Below are 21,490 nucleotides of genomic sequence, written 5' to 3'. Positions count from 1 at the left end.
TCTGTGAAGAGCATATTTGCATATTACATTTTCGTCGGAGAACTATAAGGCCTATTAGTCTCTTTACGCCAGATCTTCCTCTGTGAAGAGCATATTTACATATTACACTTTCAGAGGAGCATTATAAGGCCAATAAGTTTCTTTACGGCAGATCTTCCTCTGTGAAGAGCATATTTGCATTTTACATTTTCGGAGAAGCATTATAAGGCCTATTAGTCTCTTTACACCAGATCTTCCTCTGTGAAAAGCATATTTGTATATTACATTTTTGGAGGAGCATTATAAGGCATATTAGTCTCTTTATGCCAGATCTTCTTCTGTGAAGAGCATAGTTAAATATTACACGTTCAGAGGAGCATTATAAGGCCTATAAGTCTCTTTACGCCAGATTGGCACTCTCCTACAAGAAGAAACGTGGACTGGCCGTGAGCTGCGCAAATTTTCCTTACTCTTCAGGCTTGGCTAATGATAAGCCGGACTGGCGAGACGTCACTCCTGAGCTCCGTGTAGCTCAGAATTTCAGGAAATTCAGGCAGTTTCTATCGAGGACCAGAGAGCACTGGACCGTGGACAGGGGTGCATAAGCGATTCGCTCATCTCGATCAAGTCGTAAACACATAAAGTCACAAAAATGGCTGTGTGTGTACTGAGTCTAATAGTTCCCATGAAAATTTTGTTGAAAAAAAAATGCAGCGTATGGAGCCCCATAAAAACCTATTTATGAGATCTACTGTGATCTAGGTTGATCACGCAGCAAAGTCGATAACAAATTAAACCATCTGAAAGTTTATAGTCTTTAATACACAGTATACACTTCTCGCACAAAGGATCATATACACGAAGAACAAAAAAAATTACAATTTCTTCACCATTTTTCTCTTATTTTCCGGCCTCATCTTTCAGGTTTTGTCCATACAATTGCCTGAGCCTTTCTTCGTGCTTTTGCTGTAGAATCTCCTGCTGCAGGTTAAATCCATTCATCCTGTACAAAAGCATAACATGAACTGTTGGTAGTATTTACACTACTACAAGTCTTGTGTCCACAACATAAAACACAATAACAGGGCTGGAGTTAAGATGGGTCACCTTAATAAGACAACGAAGGCCCGTGCATGCTGCGGAGGTCTGTGTACTATATGGACTCGTTAATATGATGCTGCACAGTACTAGGAGAGTTTATAAAAATAGGAATAACCATAATTTACCTTTATTTACCTTGGGGGTAATAACGGTCAACCAAAGGACTGATTGGAAACAGCTAAAGTCATGGTCGAAAGTGTTGGCACCCTTGAGATTGTTCCAGGAAATGCTTGCAATTACCGTACATATGTTTTGTTATACACGTTTATTTGCTTTGTGTGTATTGGAACAACACAAAAAAAAACAGATAAAAAAGGCAAACTGGACATAATTTCACACAAAACCCCAAAATTGGGCAGAACAAACTTTTGGCACCCTCAACCTAATATTTGGCTGCACACCCTTTGGAATAAATAACTGCAGTCAATAGCTTCCTATAACCATCAACATGCTTCTTACACCTCTCAACTGGAATTTTGCACCATTATTCTTTTGCAAACTGCTCCAGGTCTCTCATATCTGAAGGCGCCTTCTCCCAACAACAATTTTAGGATCTCTCCACTCTGCTGCCACTTCAGAACGCTCCAGCGCTTTGTTTCCATCCCATTCTGGGGATTCTTGAAGTAAGTTTGGGGTCATTTTCCTGCTGGAAGACCCATTACGTAGGATGCAAACACAGCTTTCTGACACTGGGCACTACATTCCAACCAAAATCTGTCGGTAATGTTCAGATTTTAGGATGTCTTGCATACAGTAAAGGCATCCAGTGCCAAAGACAGCAAAACAATCCCAAAACAACTTTGAACCTCCACCATATTTGACTGTAGGCACTGTGTTCTTTTCTTTGTAGGCCTTACTCCATTTTCGGTAAACAGTAGAGTGATGTGCTTTACCAAAAAGCTCGGTCTCAATTGTCCACAAGATACTTTCCCAAAATGATTTTGGCTTACACCCATTTTGCAAACTGAGGTCTAGTTTTTTATATCTTTGTGTCAGCAGTGAGGTCCTCCAGGGACTCCCGCCATAGAGTTTCATTGCATTCAAATATTGACGTATACTTTGCATTGACACTGATACACCCTGAGCTTGCAGGACAGCTTGAATTTGTTTGGAACTTGATTGGGGCGGCTTATCCACCATCCGGACATGAAACTTTGAGATTGTTGCCATTTTTAAACAATTTTGGTTCTCAAATCCTCAGATAGTTATTTTCTCCACTTTCTGTTCTCCATGTTTAGTGTGGCACACACAGACACACAATGCAAAGATTGAGTCAACTTCTCCCCTTTTAATCTGAATCGAGGTATGATTTTCACATTGCCTACTTCTGTTACTTGCCACAAGTGAGTTTGAACAAGCATCACGTTTGAAGAAAAGTTGTTTAACCGCAATTTTTGAAAGATGTCAAGAATTTTGTCCTGCCCATTTTTGGGATTTTTTGTGCAATTATGTCCAATTTGTATTTTTGTCCTGTGTTTTTTTGTGTTGTTCCAATACACACAAAGGAAATAAACATGTGCATAACGAAACATGTGTAATTGCAATAATTTTCTGGAAAAAAATGCTTTATTTTCTGGAACAATATCAAGGGTGTCAACACTTCCTGTGATTACTGTATTTCATGTGTATTCTGGTCTTTAAGAAAGCCTTTCCATTTTATTTTTAAACGTTAATATATCTGATATTATGATTAAATATGTAAACAAGTTGTAATAGACTGCAATTTCCCTTTCCATCTTCTTCTCCAGTGTGCTCCAGAACAGTACACACAAGGTGATAATGCAAGATAACCAACATTTTTGTATTTTTTGTTTAATAATTTGACACCTTGTGGTTCTTGAAACATTCATCCACTCCTTTATTTTTTAGAACATTCAAAAACTAAAAACAAAAAAGTATAAGTCCCATGATTACCTATGTGTGCCGTATGTGCACTCACCTGGCATTCTCTTTCCTCTCATTGTAAAATTTCAAAATTTTAATCTGTTGTTCGTCCAGTTCCTTATTCCGAATATCTCTAAATGCTCTATAACAAGGCAAACGACAACGTTTAGGCCACTGGCATTTCAGCACTTGTTACAAAAATAGTTTTTTATTAATGTGCCTATGAACTTACAGGCAGCTAGCTGCTAACTACCTTCCTGCTGTGCCTTGCGCCGCTTTCTGCCAGCACAGAGTGGTCACAGACCGCTTCTTCCGGCGATTCAACGGCTTCCGTTGATGTCACATCGACAGAGCGGCGACTTCTATTCCTCTGCTATGACGGGGCGTGACTGCCGACATCATGCTGATTAACAGCCGGCTCCCCACTGCATAACTGCGGGGAGCCAGCAGTCAGTCAGTATGAGATCCTCAGTCACGCTCTGTCAACAGAGCAGCCCGGAAGAAGAAGAGCAGCTCTGTTAGCGTGGAGCAGCCGACTTGTCGGCAGGAGTGGTCAGTGACCGCTTGGTAGAACAGGCAGGTAGTTGCCTCTTTTAGCAACTACCTGCCTCTTAGTTTTTAGGCCCATAGCAAAACAGAATTCGTAGACAACCTCTTTAAGACTGGCATTATGCTGGGCAGTCGTAAGATGCATCTAATTTAGTAAAGAGGCACACACAACCTAATGAATTTGGCGCATCTTACCACTGGTGTCCGCCTCCGTGTACCTCGCTAGAAGGGTTACTCCAGTTACTATATTTTTGGCGCTCTATATTGGCATAACTTTTGAAGAATTTGTAGGGCGGGCTTCAACATGTCCAGTCTCACCCACCTGGGAAGATATGGACTGATGTGAAAATGTCAAAAGTCGCAAAGAGTTTGTGCATCTTCGAGTTGCACAAAAATTTTGCGACCTTTCAAAGTTTTTCAAGTCAGAAATCTGTCAAGACACCATTATGTTTAAGACACATTACTTGTTGTTTCGAGAATCAAATTTATCCTCCATCTTGAGCCACTGTAATAAATTTTGCACATTTTAAGCCTGCCTGGTCTGCTCCAGCTTTGCTGGACGGCGTGCACTTTAATGCCACCACCTGTACAATGGCACGGGATTAAAGCAACGTATATGTATGGCGCTTATTGGGTTAAATGAAACAAAGTGATGAAAAGTAATTACCTAAAAAGCTCATAGTGTAAAAATACACTTAGGCCTCCAACTAAGAAGCAATAAAAAACTATCGTAATATTGCTCTTTCTGCGTTCTTCTGTAGATCCTTCCCAATCTTCTTTTGGAGGAAATTCGGACCAGTACCGCGCGTGGTCTTGTGATGTGGACCTGATTAGGGAATAAGCACAATCATAAGTAAAAAGTGAAAAATCTACTGTAAGTGTCGAAAAAAAATGGAAGAGAAAAAGTAACTGATATGGGGAAGGGGAGTTTGGTTTGATATCAACATTAATGACTTTTTTGTGAGATTCTTATATACGACCAGTGTTGCATTCCTCCCCCACCCCGGCCCCTATACATCACTATCAACCAAGGAATGTTCTGATATTATGGATTTTGGAGATAAGAGATGGAGGATGGGAAGCGGAGGGCTGAGTGGAACCTAAGATGAAGAAAGGGAAAGTTGCTACAGAAAGAAGACCAAGAACAAGGATGGAGACACGTGAAGGTCTTCTGCAAGAATGGAGGCCTCAGTCTCGGTTGTCACCTGGTATATGGTTCCTGCTCTGTCTGATAGGATTGCTTCCAGTTGTTTGTTGGACCGGAAGGTTTATATTGGCTGCGGCCTCTTAAATTCCAATTTTCTCTCTGTATTGCGTCCAAGACGTCGTTATATTGTGTGCGTGAAGCGTGCTTGCTTAACACTCTGTAGGCCTCGTTCAGGCGCACAAACTGGGAATGCAGAAGAGGGTTTGTGGGGTCGCTGTCAGGATGGCACTGAAAAACATAGGCAAACGTTTGCACATAAATGCAAGACTTTTGTTAAGTCTAGTATTAAAGTAGTTTTCCAAAACCTCAACACGCAGTATGTTTTAAAGACACAAACCTTGCCTTACACACCATCCCCAGGTCCAGTGTTGAGTCTTTGCAGCTGCTTCAGCTGCTGTTATTGTCTGCAGTGCTGACATCACGTCAGTGAGCTCAGCGGTGCCGCCAACTTGGGCAGAGCCACTGAGCTACATGCAAGTTGATCGGCGCAAGTGACTGGAGCTAGCTCTGATTGCTGCTGTTTAACTCCTTAAATGACACTGTCAATCACTGATAGTGGTATTTTGCATCATGTCATCCTGGTAGCATGTCCATTCGGATGCCCATCGGCCACCACTTGCAAGGTGACTGTGGGAAGCCGATGGGTTGCCATCGCAGCCAGGGAGCCATCTTGGTACTCCTGTGAGGTCCAGTCACAGCAGTGCTTTGTCCTATATATTGCAATACTGACATTTTTTTTGGTAAAAAAAAAAAAAATCATAGGTTCAAGTCCCCTATTGGGAATAAAAAAAAAAGTGGAATGTAAAAAAAAAAGTTTTAAAAATATTAAATAAAAAATACAAATTTTAATCACCCCACTTTTCCTCAGTTAATACTTAAAAAAACAACTATTCAGTATTGGCAGTGTGGTCCACTAAAATCAGATCCCTCATAATATAAAACTATTCAACCCATTCATTAAACGTTGTAAAGAAAAAAATAGAAGTGGCAAAATTGCCATTTTATTGAGTCACCTCACCTCCCTCAAAAATGCAATAAAAAATTATCAAAACCTCATATTTAACCCCCAAATAGTGCTATTAAAAATTACAGCATAAAACTAAACCTTATACAGGTCCATTGATGGAAAAATAAAAAATAAAACTATGGGTCTCTGAAAATTAACAATTTTTATTTATTTATTGATAAAATAAAAAAAATAACGAAATTAATAAAAAACAAAACAAAACAACCTTATAAATTTATTATTGCTGTAATTGCACTGACTTGGAAAATCATATAGCCCGCTCCATAAAATCAAAACCCAAAAGGCAATGTTTGGAATGATAATTTTTCCACTACAGTATTTCACAGCTTTAAGAAAAAAACAATTTCAGTTATTTTAAAACATGATATGGAAACATGAATTAGACAAAAAAAAATCAAGGCTCTTGGAAGGAAGAGAAGGAAAAATGTAAAATCCCCCCCAAAAATCGTCTGCGTCCTTAAGGGGTTAAGTAAATGTCCTAATTAGTGCATGTTCAGCTGTTGTTTTTTTTTTGGTGCATTTCTAGGACTTCTGGATGTTCTTAGTAAATTGATCAAAACCTATGACAAGGGATGCTTATAGAAACGCAGAATTCTTCCTGGAGGAATGATGAGGGATGTGTATAAACTAATGGAGGAACAAGGTATCCGAATTCGCTTATCACTGGAGATCTCGGTGACATGATAAGGACGTACCAGCCTCAGCCATTTTATTAACTCCTTCAATGATATCATGTTTCGGTCACTACAGCAGTGTCTAAGGTTTAACGTTTCTCCTTGTGGAGAGTGACATACCAAGCCTGGCATGCCAGAGTGAGGAGACTTATATGTCATACATGCTCCTCTAAAATTAATCAGATTAGAAGTGTTTCTGTACTCTCTGGAGTTTTGACACGAGTTGTAGTAGATAGATAAAATTGCAGGTTTATTGCCATGCTCCTCTGGGAAATTAATATGGAAATTGTCTCTTCAGAGAGGAAGAGGACTAGAACTCTAGCGCCACCTATTGGAGGTAGCAATCCTAGAACTCAAATATCGACCCTTCAATAAGCCTTCAATATGACTATGATAAAACTAAACCAGAATCTCAATGCTCAGACACAGTGTTTCGGGGTGTTGCCCCTCATCAGTGCAAAGTATGAGATCTGATTTGGCTAAGTGATAGGGGGTAACGTTTCTCCTTGTGAAGTGAGACATAGCGTTCAAATTCTTATATATTTAGTTTCCCAGAGGAGCATGCATGGCTTTTAAGTCTCCTCACTCTGACATGTCAGGCTTGACATGTCACTCTCCACAAGGAGAAACATTACCTCTTAGATCACGGTCTAGAGCCTCTCACCCAGCCAAATCAGATCTCATACTTTGCACTGAAGAGAGGCAACACCCCGAATCACCGTGTCTGCAAATAAAAATTCTGGTTTGGCTTTTATCCTAAGTCATATTGCAAGGCTCATTAAAGGGTTGATATTGACTCTTAAGATTGCTGCTTCCAATAGGTGGCGCTAGAGTTCTAGTCCTCCTCTTCTCTGAAGAGACAATTTGTAAGTTCGCTACAGATAGAAGCAGATGTAGAAATCTCACAATGAAGTATTGGCGGCTTTGTCATTATATGCAGACCTGACTTAAGGGGATTTACACTGCAAGATAATCGTGATCGAGCTTTGTTAAAGGCAATTATCGCTGGTCAGATGATCTGGCGGTCAGGACAGATATTGATATTGGAATATTTCATGGATGTGTGAAACCAGCCATAAAGGGAAGAAAATTCCCAATTGTTAGGCATTACATGATTTTTTTAAACATTTTTTTGCAGTTTTTTTTATTTACTTTTCATATGCATATTTGTATTAAAAAAAATACATATATATATTTAGACTTCTTCTTGTTGTTTCAGGAAACAACACATGCACATAGCCACAATTAACAGACACTGACCCTATCTTTTGTACTGGAGCATCTAATGAGCATGTGCAAAGGTCACTATAAAGGGAGGAGCAGGGAGTCATTATAATCCTGCCTCTGCTGATAATGAGACTGCTGAAAGCTTTTCCTGGAAGGAAAGGGAGTAATAGTCTAAAAAAGCTCTAATGGCCAGTGAGAAAAATACAAGATTACTACTTTAAAAAAAAAAATAAAGAAAAAAAAAGCATTTTTTTTAAATTTGATATAAAAAATAGGTAATTTACTGATGATAGCTTCCCTTAAAAGACATTTTCCCAGTCTCATTCACAGCCAGTACTTATCTGCGCCTTAAAAATAATGAAGGGGATGTGGCTCTTGGTGGAAAGCCATGATGCCCATTATTCGGATGATTATGTCTTACACTGAGTATGGACCGTCATTTTTATCCTTTCTGCTTTATTATAACAGTGACATCGTGGCTGTAAATGAAACTAACCTTCTTTGACAAGGTGAAAAAGGCATTCTTGATTTCCTCACTTGTGGCTTTTCTCCCAACACCTAGGACTTGGTAATGGTCCTTTAAATTTGACCTTAAAAAGTATATAACATAAAAGAATTAGAAAAAAGAACATTAACCACCAGGTGTAAATATGTGTAATATTAACATTATACATACTACTCAACTTCAAAATTACAACGTCAAGAAGGAAGAATCGTGGAATTATGGAAATCGTGGATGGAGACAAGTTAGTGATCTGTAAATGATAGAAAAATCAGGGAATGACGCACCAGTCCGACTCCTGGGATTATGGAGTGGGGTGGCATAATGTATAGTAGCCGGATCCCTCTAGTCTTCATTCCAGGTGCACTAAACAGCTCGGCGTTAGATTGATTTTGTAGTAGAACCAGTGGTACCACCATTTCTCCAGAGTGTCCCAGGAACCATTTTTCAACATGACAACACTAATCCACAAGTTGCTCGTACTGTGAGCAACCTGCGCGGCCTAAACATGCTATCATGGCCATGGATGTCTCTTTATCATTACAGGATGAAGAATTTAATGGGATTCTAGACTGCAGAACAATTAATGGACCCAGGATGCTGCACATATTAAAATATATATACAGTACAGACCAAAAGTTTGGGCACACCTTCTCATTTAAAGATTTTTCTGTATTTTCATGACTAATAAAATTGTACATTCACACTGAAGGCATCAAAACTATGAATTAACACATGTGGAATTACATACGTAACAAAAAAGTGTGAAACAACTGAAATTATGTCTTATATTCTAGGTTCTTCAAAGTAGCGACCTTTTGCTTTGATGACTGCTTTGCACACTCTTGGCATTCTCTTGATGAGCTTCAAGAGGTAGTCACCGGGAATGGTCTTCCAACAATCTTGAAGGAGTTCCCAGAGATGCATGGCACTTGTTGGCCCTTTTGCCTTCACACTGCGGTCCAGCTCACCCCAAACCATCTCGATTGTGTTCAGGTCTGGTGACTGTGGAGGCCAGGTCATCTGGCGTAGCACTCCATCACTCTCCCTCTTGGTCAAATAGCCCTTACACAGCCTGGAGGTGTGTTTGGGGTCATTGTCCTGTTGAAAAATAAATGATGTCAAACTAAACGCAAACAGGATGGAATAGCATGCCGCTGCAAGATGCTGTGGTAGCCATGCTGGTTCAGTATGCCTTCAATTTTGAATAAATCCCCAACAGTGTCATCAGTAAAGCTCCCCCACACCATCACACCTCCTCCTCCATGCTTCACGGTGGGAACTAGGCATGTAGAGTCCATTCGTTCACCTTTTCTGCATCGCACAAAGACACGGTGGTTGGAACCAAAGATCTCAAATTTGGACTCATCAGACCAAAGCACAGATTTCCACTGGTCTAATGTCCATTGCTTGTGTTCTTTAGCCCAAACAAGTCTCTTCTGCTTGTTGCCTGTCCTTAGCAGTGGTTTCCTAGCAGCTATTTTACCATGAAGGCCTGCTGCACAAAGTCTCCTCTTAACAGCTGTTGTAGGGATGTGTCTGCTGCTAGAACTCTATGTGGCATTGACCTGGTCTCTAATCTGAGCTGCTGTTAACCTGCAATTTCTGAGGCTGGTGACTCAGATAAACTTATCCTCAGAAGCAGAGGTGACTCTTGGTCTTCCTTTCCTGGGGCGGTCCTCATGTGAGCCAGTTTCTTTGTAGCGATTGATGGTTTTTGTCACTGCACTTGGGGACACTTTCAAAGTTTTCCCAATTTTTCAGACTGACTGACCTTCATTTCTTAAGGTAATGATGGCCATTCGTTTTTCTTTACTTAGCTGCTTTTTTCTTGCCATAAAACAAATTCTAACAGTCTATTCAGTAGGACTATTAGCTGTGTTCTGCACAACACAACTGATGGTCCCAACCCCATTTATAAGGCAAAAAATCCCACTTATTAAACCTGACAGGGCACACCTGTGAATTGAAAACCATTCTCGGTGACTACCTCTTTAAGCTCATCAAGAGAATGCCAAGAGTGTGCAAAGCAGTCATCAAAGCAAAAGGTGACTACTTTGAAGAACCTAGAATATAAGACATAATTTCAGTTGTTTCACACTTTTTTGTTAAGTATATAATTCCACATGTGTTAATTCATAGTTTTGATGCCTTCAGTGTGAATATACAATTTTCATAGTCATAAAAATACAGAAAAATCTTTAAATGAGTAGGTGTGTCCAAACTTTTGGTCTGTACTGTATATATACCATACTCACCAACTAGAATGGAGTCGCTCCTCCATTCCTAGTCCCATGTCCCCCATCTGGTCTCCTGACATAAACAACATCACATGACCGCTGAAGCAAATTAGCAACTGCCGATCGTCTGCAGCCTTCACATTTACATCTCAGTGGAAAAAAAATACTGTTCTTCTGCTCATATGTAATTGTGAAGGCTGCAGCTGATCAGCCGCTACTGATTGGCTTCAGCAGTCACATGAAATTGTTTATGTCAGGAGACTGGCAGGGCATATGGGACTGAGAGTGGAGAAGTGGCACTGGTCTCGGAGGTAATTATGGATTTTTTAAAGTTTATGCAGCATTCGGGAGCCATTAATAGGAGGTATATCCCACCCTTCTTAATGAAAACTGACTGCTCTATTGTACTACTGAAGGCGAGAATACACATAATGGGGATGGCTGGAGCAAAACCTCTACGATCTAGAGTTGAGTTCCAGATAATCCACACGAGGTGGAGCATTTTGGTGATTTTTTTGGCCCTATGAGTGACAATTTTGGGATGAATCATCTGGTTGAGGAAGTAGTAGGGTCATAGGGTTTATCTCTGTAATGAAAAGTTGGCTTCGACACGGCTCGTGCAATCGAAAGAAGGTCTAGGTGGGATCTGATCAATGGTTCTAAAGGCAGCACGGTGCAGCAACACATCACAATGATATCGGGTGATGCTGGGGTCACGAGTTCAGTTACAATATTACAAGCATCTGGAAGGGTTTACGTCCTCGCCGTTCATTGACTGTGGTAGGTCAGTTTCTCCACAGAGTTCAAATAACACAGGTAATAGGGTATTTCCCAGGCAGTATAATTAACCTTAGTCCCTGTCAATGTGTGTGGTAAGGAAATTCAATTATGTTGAATGAATGAATGAATGAATGAATGAATGAATGAACACAATTCTCTATGATGGCTGCAAACCACGGACTGACAGGTAGCTTAGTCTTGGTCTCGCGTTGATATACTGAAACAATAGTTTGGGGTTTTCGGCTTTTGTGCAGGCCGGATTCACATTTCCATCATTGCTTTTATTTATTCCAGAAGATGCAACACTCTGCCTGATCCAACAGACCCCACTAACTCATAACGGGGTCTGTCAGGTGCCGCTCAGGAGTCTAATGCAGACATGAATATATGCCCTCATTCAGACAAGAAAAAAACGGAGCAATTGTCAGCAACACGCTGGATCTGATCTTCATTCATTTATGGTCCAGGTGCCCATTTTTACCATCAGTGCGACATCCATTTTTCTAGTATGAAAAAAAAAATTTGAAGCTTTTTCTACCCATTAAAAAACAAAACAAAAAAAAACACAAGGATAACACACAGATGGCATCTGAGTGCTAGCCTTTTTTTACAGACTCGTTAATTTGTATGAAAAATTTAATTTTGAGACTTACAGTAAATTGGATAAAAAATTACCATGTCCCCAGTTTTCTTTTTTTTCCGCAGACAACTTTCCCACAAAAAAATGGACATGTGAACAGCCACATATATAATGGGTATATGTGGTGTATCTTTAAAGAACACAGATACTTGAAAAACGAAGGTTGGAAAAAGAATTAAAAAGAGTTTTAATTTGTATTCCATAAATCAATAGTACACGTGAAAATAAGAAACTTTGTAATTGACCTTATCAGATCCTGGACTGATATTTCATTCTAGAAATTATCAATTCTTGGAGAAAATCTATCTCCACTGAATACAGATTTTTCCATTACGGAGATAGGACAGTTGGTGCTCATAAAGTTCTGTGGAGAACTGTAACTGTTGCTTTAGAAGAACTTGCAGCAGAATGTCTGTGTCGGCCTCTAGCTCCTCCCTCTCCATAGAATCTATAAAGCACCAACTGTCATCATCTGTCCTCATTGAACACACATTTAACCCATTAATTATGAATTGAGAGTGAAAGATCAGTCCAGGAGGGAAATGATATGACTTTCTGCAATAAGATATATTATAAAGTTGCCTTTTTTCCTGTTTACTATTGATTTATGAAATAAAAATTAAAACGACGGTTACTGTTTATGGTTATGTTCACAAAGGTCAAATTGGTCATCTGTGGATTTTTCAAAAATCCACAACGCACACCAGTGTAATGTAAGTGGTCGTCCACGTTTGGAGTCAGTTTTTGTTCACCTAATTTTTGGCTAAGAATCAATTTTCATTAAAACTTTTGCATCATTTGCCTTCCATTACCTCTGTGTTGCACTGTGTTTTGCTGGCTGCAGAATGAGTTATCTGAGAATCTGTCAGTGAGCTCGTTTCGACGATCCAATCAAAGAATTTCCAACTCTCTCTTATCTGTGTTTTTTTGAGCACCTCTCAGCTCATTTATCCAATTGCAAAAAATAACTTTAGTCCAAATTAAATATATAAAAGATTATCCCATAATTTTAAAAAAAGGTAATTGAAGGAGAATTCCCCTACGAGGTCAGTATTTATTAGGTGCAACATGGCCACTTAGCAATTTAATGTCTCCTTCATGTTATGGTTAAATTAAAGGTTTTCGTAGCATCATACCACAATATCACAAGGAACATTACTGAAGGGGTGAAACATAGGTATAAATTGAGAATGTTCAGAGCAGGGTGTAAATAGCACCCATAACTATATACTACTCAGGGGGCTGTCACAATCACTCCTCACTTATTAGCCATATGACGACTCTCCGTGGCCCTATGGCCCAGGATACATACACCGCCTCACCGTGAATATGTTCCAACACAACGATGAGTCTGCAGCATACATAGTTGGCGTCCTTCTTTACACACACCGCGCCATGACATCATGGGTCATGTTAAATCCCTGTAAGTTGAGAGACAATTGGGAAAGTGTTAAATCAGAACTCTGGTTCCGTTAAATTACCCTAAAATTATTATAACACATCAGCCAATACAAGGGCCTACTGCTAGGGGTTGCCAATTATCGTTTATTCTAGCTCTGGTTAACTACTGCTTTACCTAATTGATTCCTGTTTTGCCCTCAGTCAGTTTACTGGTGATTCTTCTGACTCACGATTTTGTCTCTTGTCTAGCCTCCAGGTTCTGACCCAGCGACCTGACCATTCCTGCCATCCTGCTCCACCGGCCAGCTGCTACTTCAAGGATTCAAATCAGGGCTTATGTGTAAGTCCACATCCTTGTACAGGGGTTAAAAGATGATGGCAAGGGCTTACTGACAATTCTTCTAACTCACGATTTTGTCTCTTGTCTAGCCTCTGGGTTCTGACCCAGCGGCCTGACCATTCCTGCCATACCGGTCAGCTGCTACTTCAAGGGCTCAATTCAGTGTTGATGTATAAGTCCACATCCTTGTACAGGGGTTAAAAGGTGAAGGCAAGTTCTTACTGACAATTCTTCTGACTCTCAATTTTGTCTGTTGTCTAGCCTCCAGGTTCTGACTCAGGGGCCTGACCATTCCTGCCGTCCTGTTCCACCAGCCAGCTACTACTTCAATGACTCAAACCAGGGCCCATGTGTAAGTCTACATCCTTGTACAGGGGTTAAAAGGTGAAGGCAAGGGCTTACTGATGATTCTTCTGATTCACGATTTTGCCCCTTGTCAACCTTTTGGGTTCTGACCCAGCGGCCTGACCATTCCTGCCATCCTGCTCCACCAGCCAGCTGCTATTCCAAGGACTCAACCAACCAAGGGCCTATTTGTAATTTCACACCCCTGCACAGGGGTTAAAAGTGTGAATTTATAGACTTCCCTGGGACCTGATAGTCAGAGGGTATGGCCAAAGCCTGTTTGTGGAAGCCCTATTTAGAAATGACAGGTATCCATGGAGAGAGCCACTACTACAGACGCAAACATGTACATAGGGAGATTATGAATATAATAGAAAAATTAAAATGAATTATGAAAGCGATGAAGATTTTTTTAAAAAATGACATGTAATTTGTTTAAATACGAAAGTGTAAATCGGCATGTGTTATATTCTGAAATGAATTTGATAATAAAACTGCAAAAATACAGCTTCTTGAATTCTGGATTTTATCATTCCTCCAGCCGGGCGGAATAATGCACAATTTTTCCTTCATCAAGAATATGTGATGCACAGATGACAGTCCATGTAGTGTAATCAATGGAGTTTTGTACTAATTGTGTTTCGCAGTAACGAGATTGATCACGTGATTTTCGGTCAGTATCAGGTCATGGTTTGGCTTCCACATTGGACGCAGCATGTAATTATCACTCACTACCCATCATCTCTATAGTTCTAATGCAAATACCCATGTAATCGCCTACAAATGGCAGGGAATATTTTGGCCTTCACTTCAATGTATGGTAAACTTTGTGGGCTGGCAATTAGATATGAGGCTACTGTGAGGAATCCTGCTTGTGCCATTATCCAGTTTTCTTCTCAGACATAAAACATAAATGATCAAATGCCAGGGAAGGCCGTCCGCTGGCGGAGATGTCAATGTAAACCACATACATGAAGACTAGTGAAAATAAGAAACGCAGACAGCACAACCAAGCATCAGGACTTTATGTATCACGCGGCTTTATTGGAATACACAGACGTGATTTCACCACATAAAGTGCATACAATTATATACATGACACATATCAAAGTCGGACAGTGAAACAGCTGACCACACGGAAGATTCAGCATACAACCCCAATTCCCCTAAAAAAAAGTTTGGACGATATGTGAAACGTATAGAAAACAAGAATGCAATGATTTGAAAATCTCATATACACTGCTCAAAAAAATAAAGGGAAAAAAATAAAGGGAACACTAAAATACCACATCCTAGATATCTCTGAATGAAATATTCCAGTTGCAAATTTTTATTCATTACATAGTGGAATGTGTTCAGAACAATACAACATAACAATTATCAATGTAAATCAAAATTAATATTCCATGGAGGTTTGGATTTGGAATGATACTCAAAATCAAACTGGAAAATCAAATTACAGGCTTATCCAACTTCAGTGGAAATGCCTCATGACAAGGAAAAGATGCTCAGTATTGTGTGTGGCCTCCACGTGCCTGTATGACCTCCCTACAATGCCAGGGCATGCTCCTGATGAGGCGGCGGATGGTCTCCTGAGGGATCTCCTCCCAGACCTGGACTAAAGCATCCGCCAACTCCTGGACAGTCTGTGGTGCAACGTGACGTTGGTGCATGGAGCAAGACATGATGTCCCAGATGTGCTCAATCGGATTCAGTTCTGGGGAACGGGCGGGCCAGTCCATAGCTTCAATGCCTTCATCTTGCAGGAACTGCTGACACACTCCAGCCACATGAGGTCTGGCATTGTCCTGCATTAGGAGGAACCCAGGGCCAACCGCACCAGCATATGGTCTCACAAGGGGTCTGAGGATCTCATCTCGGTACCTAATGGCAGTCAGGCTACCTCTGGCGAGCACATGGAGGGCTGTGCGGCTCTTCAAAGAAATGCCACCCCACACTATTACTGACCCGCTGCCAAACCGGTCATGCTGAAGGATGTTGCAGGCAGATCGCTCTCCACGGCGTTTCCAGACTCTGTCACATCTGTCACATGTGCTCAGTGTGAACCTGCTTTCATTTGTGAAGAGCACAGGGCGCCAGTGGCGAATTTGCCAATCCTGGTGTTCTGTGGCAAATGCCAAGCATCCTGCACGGTGTTCGGCTGTGAGCACAACCCCCATCTGTGGACGTCAGGCCCTCAGACCATCCTCATGGAGTCGGTTTCAAACCGTTTGTGCAGACAAATGCACATTTGTGGCCTGCTGGAGGTCATTTTGCAGGGCTCTGGCAGTGCTCCTCCTGTTCCTCCTTGCACAAAGGTGGAGGTAGCGGTACTGCTGCTGAGTTGTTGCCCTCCTACAGCCCCCTCCACGTCTCCCGATGTACTGGCCTGTCTCCTGGTAGCGCCTCCAGCCTCTGGACACTACACTGACAGACACAGCAAACCTTCTTGTCACAGCTCGCATTGATGTGCCATCCTGGATGAGCTGCACTACCTGAGCCACTTGTGTGGGTTGTAGAGTCTGTCTCATGCAACCACAGGTGTGAAAGCACAACCAACATTCAAAAGTGACCAAAACATCAGCCAGAAAGCATTGATACTGAGATGCGGTCTGTGGTCCCCACCTGCAGAACCACTCCTTTATTGAGTGCGTCTTGATAGTTGACAATAATTTCCATCTGTTGTCTATTGCATTTGCACAACAGCATGTGAAATTGATTGTCAATCAGTGTTGGTTCCTAAGTGGACAGTTTGATTTCACAGAAGTTTGATTGCCTTGGAGTTAGATTCTGTTGTTTACGTGTTCCCTTTATTTTTTTTGAGCAGTGTATACATTTTATTCACAGCGGGATATAGGACACAGAGCAGAAGTTGAACATTGGACATTTTTCCATTTCTTTTGAAAAAATTAACTTGTTAAGAAATTGATGCACAAAAAAAGTTGGGACAGGGTTAACAAATGGAAAAATGTCCAACGTTCAACTTCTGATCTGTGTTCTATGTTCTTGTCAAGCACAGTGTGGGAAGACTAAGTGCAACATGAGGGAAGAGGGGAAGGAAGCCCAAACCCTAGGGAATGGAGACCCCTAGACAGATCTAATAGCACCCTTGTTTCGACTACCATCCCTGTATTGGTTCTACACCAATCACCAAGCAGGAACCTAAGCCCTGTATATCCCTATAGCTAGTCCCTTAATAGGGAAGGGGGGATGAGGACTGGTCAGTCCCCGCTGTACACTAAAGAGAAGAAGGGAGACAAACAAGAGGGAAGCTACTTATCTTAAACAGACTCAGAGAGGTAACACCTAAGGTCTTCCAACAGCACCAGAGAGTAAGTAAGCCAACGGCTATAGCTCCAAGCCTTCACAAAGGAAAATGTGAATATCACCGGCTACTTCCTGAAGCAGACTGGGAGTCTATAAACACCCAGGTCCAGGTGTGTCAATTAGAGCCAGAGAGAGATTGCCACTGGGTCCAAAAGTCAGAAGGATTAACCCCTTTCTGCCATTGGACAGACGCTCCAGAGTCAAATCACTAATGACCACTAGAGGGAGCAAAAAGCAAAATCACAACAACGTACTATTCCGTCCTTGGGAATTAGGGCCCACCCCACATGGACGGAATAGTACGTTGTTGTGATTTTGCTTTTTGCTCCCTCTAGTGGTCATTAGTGATTTGACTCTGGAGCGTCTGTCTTTTTCTATATCCTCACCTGGGCCGTTAGTTCAGGGGCGTTGCTATATAAGCTCCCTGGACCTTCAGTTCAATGCCTGGCATCGTTGAAATCAGAGCTAATCTGTTGTGCTCTTGTCCTCTGATCCTGGTTCCTGTTTTTCAAGCTAAGTCTGCTTCTTTGCTTTTTGCTTTTGTTTTGTATTTTTGTCCAGCTTGTTCCTATCTGTATCCTGACCTTTGCTGGAAGCTCTAGGGGGCTGGTGTTCTCCCCCCGGACCGTTAGACGGTTCGGGGGTTCTTGAATCTCCAGCGTGGATTTTTATAGGGTTTTTGTTGACCAGATAAGTTATCTTGCTATATTCTGCTATTAGTAAGCTGGCCTCTCTTTGCTGAACCTGGTTCATTTCTGTGTTTGTCATTTCCTCTTACCTCACCGTTATTATTTGTGGGGGGCTTGTATCTTGCTTTGGGGTCCCTTTCTCTGGAGGCAAGAGAGGTCTTTGTTTTCTTCTCCTAGGGGTAGTTAGATTCTCCGGCTGGCGCGAGTCATCTAGCGATCACCGTAGGCATGATCCCCGGCTACTTCTAGTGTTGGCGTTAGGAGTAGCTATTTGGTCAACCCACTTACCACAGCCCTATGAGCTGGATTTTTGTATCTTGCATACTTACACGTTCCTCTGAGACCCTGTCCACTGGGGTCATAACAGTATGCCAGGCCAGTATTAAATGTTTAATGCATTGCAGAAGTGGGATTATAAGAAAGAAAATTTTGAGTTTTTTTTTTCCCTCTCTCATTTTTTTTTTTTCTTTTCCCCTTTACCTCAGAGTGGCTTAAGCTTGCTGCAGACATGAATGTCCAGACCTTGATTACAAGTGTGGACCAGCTTGCCGCTCGTGTGCAGGGTATACAAGATTATGTTACCAGAAATCCTAGGTCTGAACCCAAGATTCCGATTCCTGAACTGTTTTCAGGAGACCGATTTAAGTTTAGGAATTTCAGGAATAATTGTAAATTATTTTTGTCCCTGAAACCTTGTTCGTCTGGAGACTCTGCTCAACAAGTAAAAATTGTTATTTCATTCTTACGGGGTGACCCTCAGGATTGGGCTTTTTCGTTGGCGCCAGGAGATCCGGCATTGGCTGATATTGATGCGTTTTTTCTGGCGCTCGGTTTACTTTATGAGGAACCCAATCTTGAGATTCAGGCAGAGAAAGCCTTGCTGGCTATTTCTCAGGGCCAGGACGAGGCTGAGGTGTATTGCCAAAAATTTCGGAAATGGTCCGTGCTGACACATTGGAACGAGTGTGCACTGGCCGCTAATTTTAGAAATGGCCTTTCTGAGGCCATTAAGAATGTTATGGTGGGTTTTCCCATTCCCACAGGTCTGAATGATACCATGTCCCTGGCTATTCAAATTGACCGGCGGTTGCGGGAGCGCAAAACCGCAAATTCCCTCATGTTGTTGTCTGAACAGACACCTGATGTGATGCAATGTGATAGAAAAACCGCAAATTCCCTCATGGTGTTGTCTGAACGGACACCTGATTTGATGCAATGTGATAGAATCCTGACTAGAAATGAGAGGAAAATTCATAGACGCCGGAATGGCTTGTGCTACTACTGTGGTGATTCTACACATGTTATCTCAGCATGCTCTAAACGTATATCTAAGGTTGTTAGTCCTGTCACCGTTGGTAATTTGCATCCTAAGTTTATTCTGTCTGTAACTTTGATTTGCTCACTGTCATCTTATCCTGTCATGGCGTTTGTAGATTCAGGTGCTGCCCTGAGTCTTATGGATCTCTCATTTGCTAAGCGCTGTGGTTTTATTCTTGAACCATTAGAAAATCCTATCCCTCTTAGGGGTATTGATGCTACGCCATTGGCAGAAAATAAGCCGCAGTATTGGACACAGGTTACCATGTGCATGACTCCTGAACACCGCGAGGTGATACGTTTTCTCGTTCTACATAAAATGCATGATTTGGTTGTTTTGGGGCTGCCATGGTTACAGACCCATAATCCAGTCCTTGACTGGAAGGCTATGTCAGTGTCTAGTTGGGGCTGTCGTGGTATTCATGAGGATTCCCTGCCTGTGTCTATTGCTTCTTCTACGCCGAAGTTCCGGAGTACTTGTCTGATTATCAGGATGTCTTTAGCGAGTCCAGGTCCAGTGCATTGCCTCCTCATAGGGAATGTGACTGTGCAATAGATTTGATTCCAGGCAGTAAATTTCCTAAGGGAAGACTGTTTAATCTGTCGATACCTGAACATACCGCTATGCGTTCATATATCAAGGAGTCTCTGGAGAAAGGACACATCCGTCCGTCTTCTTCCCCTCTTGGTGCGGGATTTTTTTTTGTGGCTAAAAAGGACGGATCTTTGAGGCCTTGTATTGACTATCGGCTTTTAAATAAGATCACTGTCAAATTTCAGTATCCTTTGCCGCTGTTGTCTGACTTGTTTGCCCGGATTAAAGGTGCCAAGTGGTTTACCAAGATAGACCTTCGTGGTGCGTACAACCTTGTGCGCATTAAGCAAGGGGATGAATGGAAAACCGCATTCAATACGCCCGAAGGTCATTTTGAGTACTTGGTGATGCCTTTTGGGCTCTCTAATGCCCCTTCAGTTTTTCAGTCCTTTATGCATGACATTTTCCGGAACTATCTGGATAAATTTCTGATCGTTTATCTGGATGATATTCTGTTTTTTTCTGATAATTGGGACTCGCATGTGGAGCAGGTCAGGATGGTCTTTAAAATTTTGCGAGAAAATTCTTTGTTTGTCAAGGGCTCAAAGTGTCTTTTTGGTGTACAGAAGGTTCCCTTTTTGGGGTTCATTTTTTCCCCTTCTGCTGTGGAGATGGACCCAGTCAAGGTCCGAGCTATTCTTGATTGGACTCAGCCCTCGTCAGTTAAGAGTCTTCAGAAGTTCTTGGGTTTCGCTAACTTCTACCGTCGTTTTATCGCTAACTTTTCTAGCATTGTGAAACCTTTGACGGATATGACCAAGAAGGGCTCCGATGTGGTTAATTGGGCTCCTGCTGCCGTGGAGGCTTTCCAGGAGTTGAAACGTCGGTTTACTTCGGCGCCTGTTTTGTGCCAGCCTGATGTCTCGCTTCCCTTTCAAGTTGAGGTGGATGCTTCAGAGATTGGAGCAGGGGCCGTTTTGTCGCAGAGAGGCCCTGGTTGCTCTGTTATGAGACCTTGCGCCTTTTTCTCTAGGAAGTTTTCGCCTGCGGAGCGAAATTATGATGTGGGCAATCGGGAGTTGTTGGCCATGAAATGGGCATTTGAGGAGTGGCGTCATTGGCTCGAGGGTGCTAAGCATCGTGTGGTGGTCTTGACTGATCACAAAAATCTGATGTATCTCGAGTCTGCTAAACGCCTGAATCCTAGACAGGCCCGCTGGTCATTGTTTTTCTCCCGTTTTGACTTTGTTGTCTCGTATTTACCAGGTTCAAAGAATGTGAAGGCCGATGCTCTTTCCAGGAGCTTTGTGCCTGATGCTCCTGGAGTCGCTGAACCTGTTGGTATTCTTAAGGATGGTATTATCTTGTCAGCTATTTCTCCAGATCTGCGACGTGTGTTGCAGAGATTTCAGGCTGATAGGCCTGATTCTTGTCCACCTGACAGACTGTTTGTGCCTGATAAGTGGACCAGCAGAGTCATTTCCGAGGTTCATTCCTCGGTGTTGGCAGGTCACCCAGGAATTTTTGGCACCAGAGATCTGGTGGCCAGATCCTTTTGGTGGCCTTCCTTGTCTAGGGATGTGCGGTCATTTGTACAGTCCTGTGGGACTTGTGCTCGAGCTAAGCCTTGCTGTTCTCGTGCCAGCGGGTTGCTCTTGCCCTTGCCTGTCCCTAAGAGACCTTGGACACATATCTCCATGGATTTCATTTCTGATCTTCCGGTGTC

At 41.9% G+C, this 21,490-nt stretch overlaps 1 protein-coding gene across 1 annotated transcript in view; it reads right to left on the bottom strand.

Annotated features, from left to right (window-relative positions):
* Positions 1–780: 780 nt before the first annotated feature.
* The window catches only part of DNAJC4 (DnaJ heat shock protein family (Hsp40) member C4), a 46,143-nt gene continuing 25,433 nt past the window's right edge, over positions 781–21,490 (bottom strand). Inside the window, exons 2-7 of the mRNA XM_077287597.1 lie at positions 13,133–13,231; positions 8,145–8,238; positions 4,719–4,948; positions 4,181–4,339; positions 3,020–3,106; positions 781–982 (exon numbers count right to left, since the gene is read on the bottom strand). Of these exons, the coding sequence (XP_077143712.1) occupies positions 880–982; positions 3,020–3,106; positions 4,181–4,339; positions 4,719–4,948; positions 8,145–8,238; positions 13,133–13,215 (756 nt within the window). The 5' untranslated portion in view covers positions 13,216–13,231 and the 3' untranslated portion in view covers positions 781–879. The remainder of the gene's footprint in view (positions 983–3,019; positions 3,107–4,180; positions 4,340–4,718; positions 4,949–8,144; positions 8,239–13,132; positions 13,232–21,490) is intronic.

This window comes from Ranitomeya variabilis, chromosome 2 (genome assembly GCF_051348905.1).
Source record: "Ranitomeya variabilis isolate aRanVar5 chromosome 2, aRanVar5.hap1, whole genome shotgun sequence".
Lineage (NCBI taxonomy): Eukaryota > Metazoa > Chordata > Amphibia > Anura > Dendrobatidae > Ranitomeya > Ranitomeya variabilis.
Note: the sequence above shows the minus strand (reverse complement) of the source record. Positions and strands in the feature narration are given on the sequence as shown.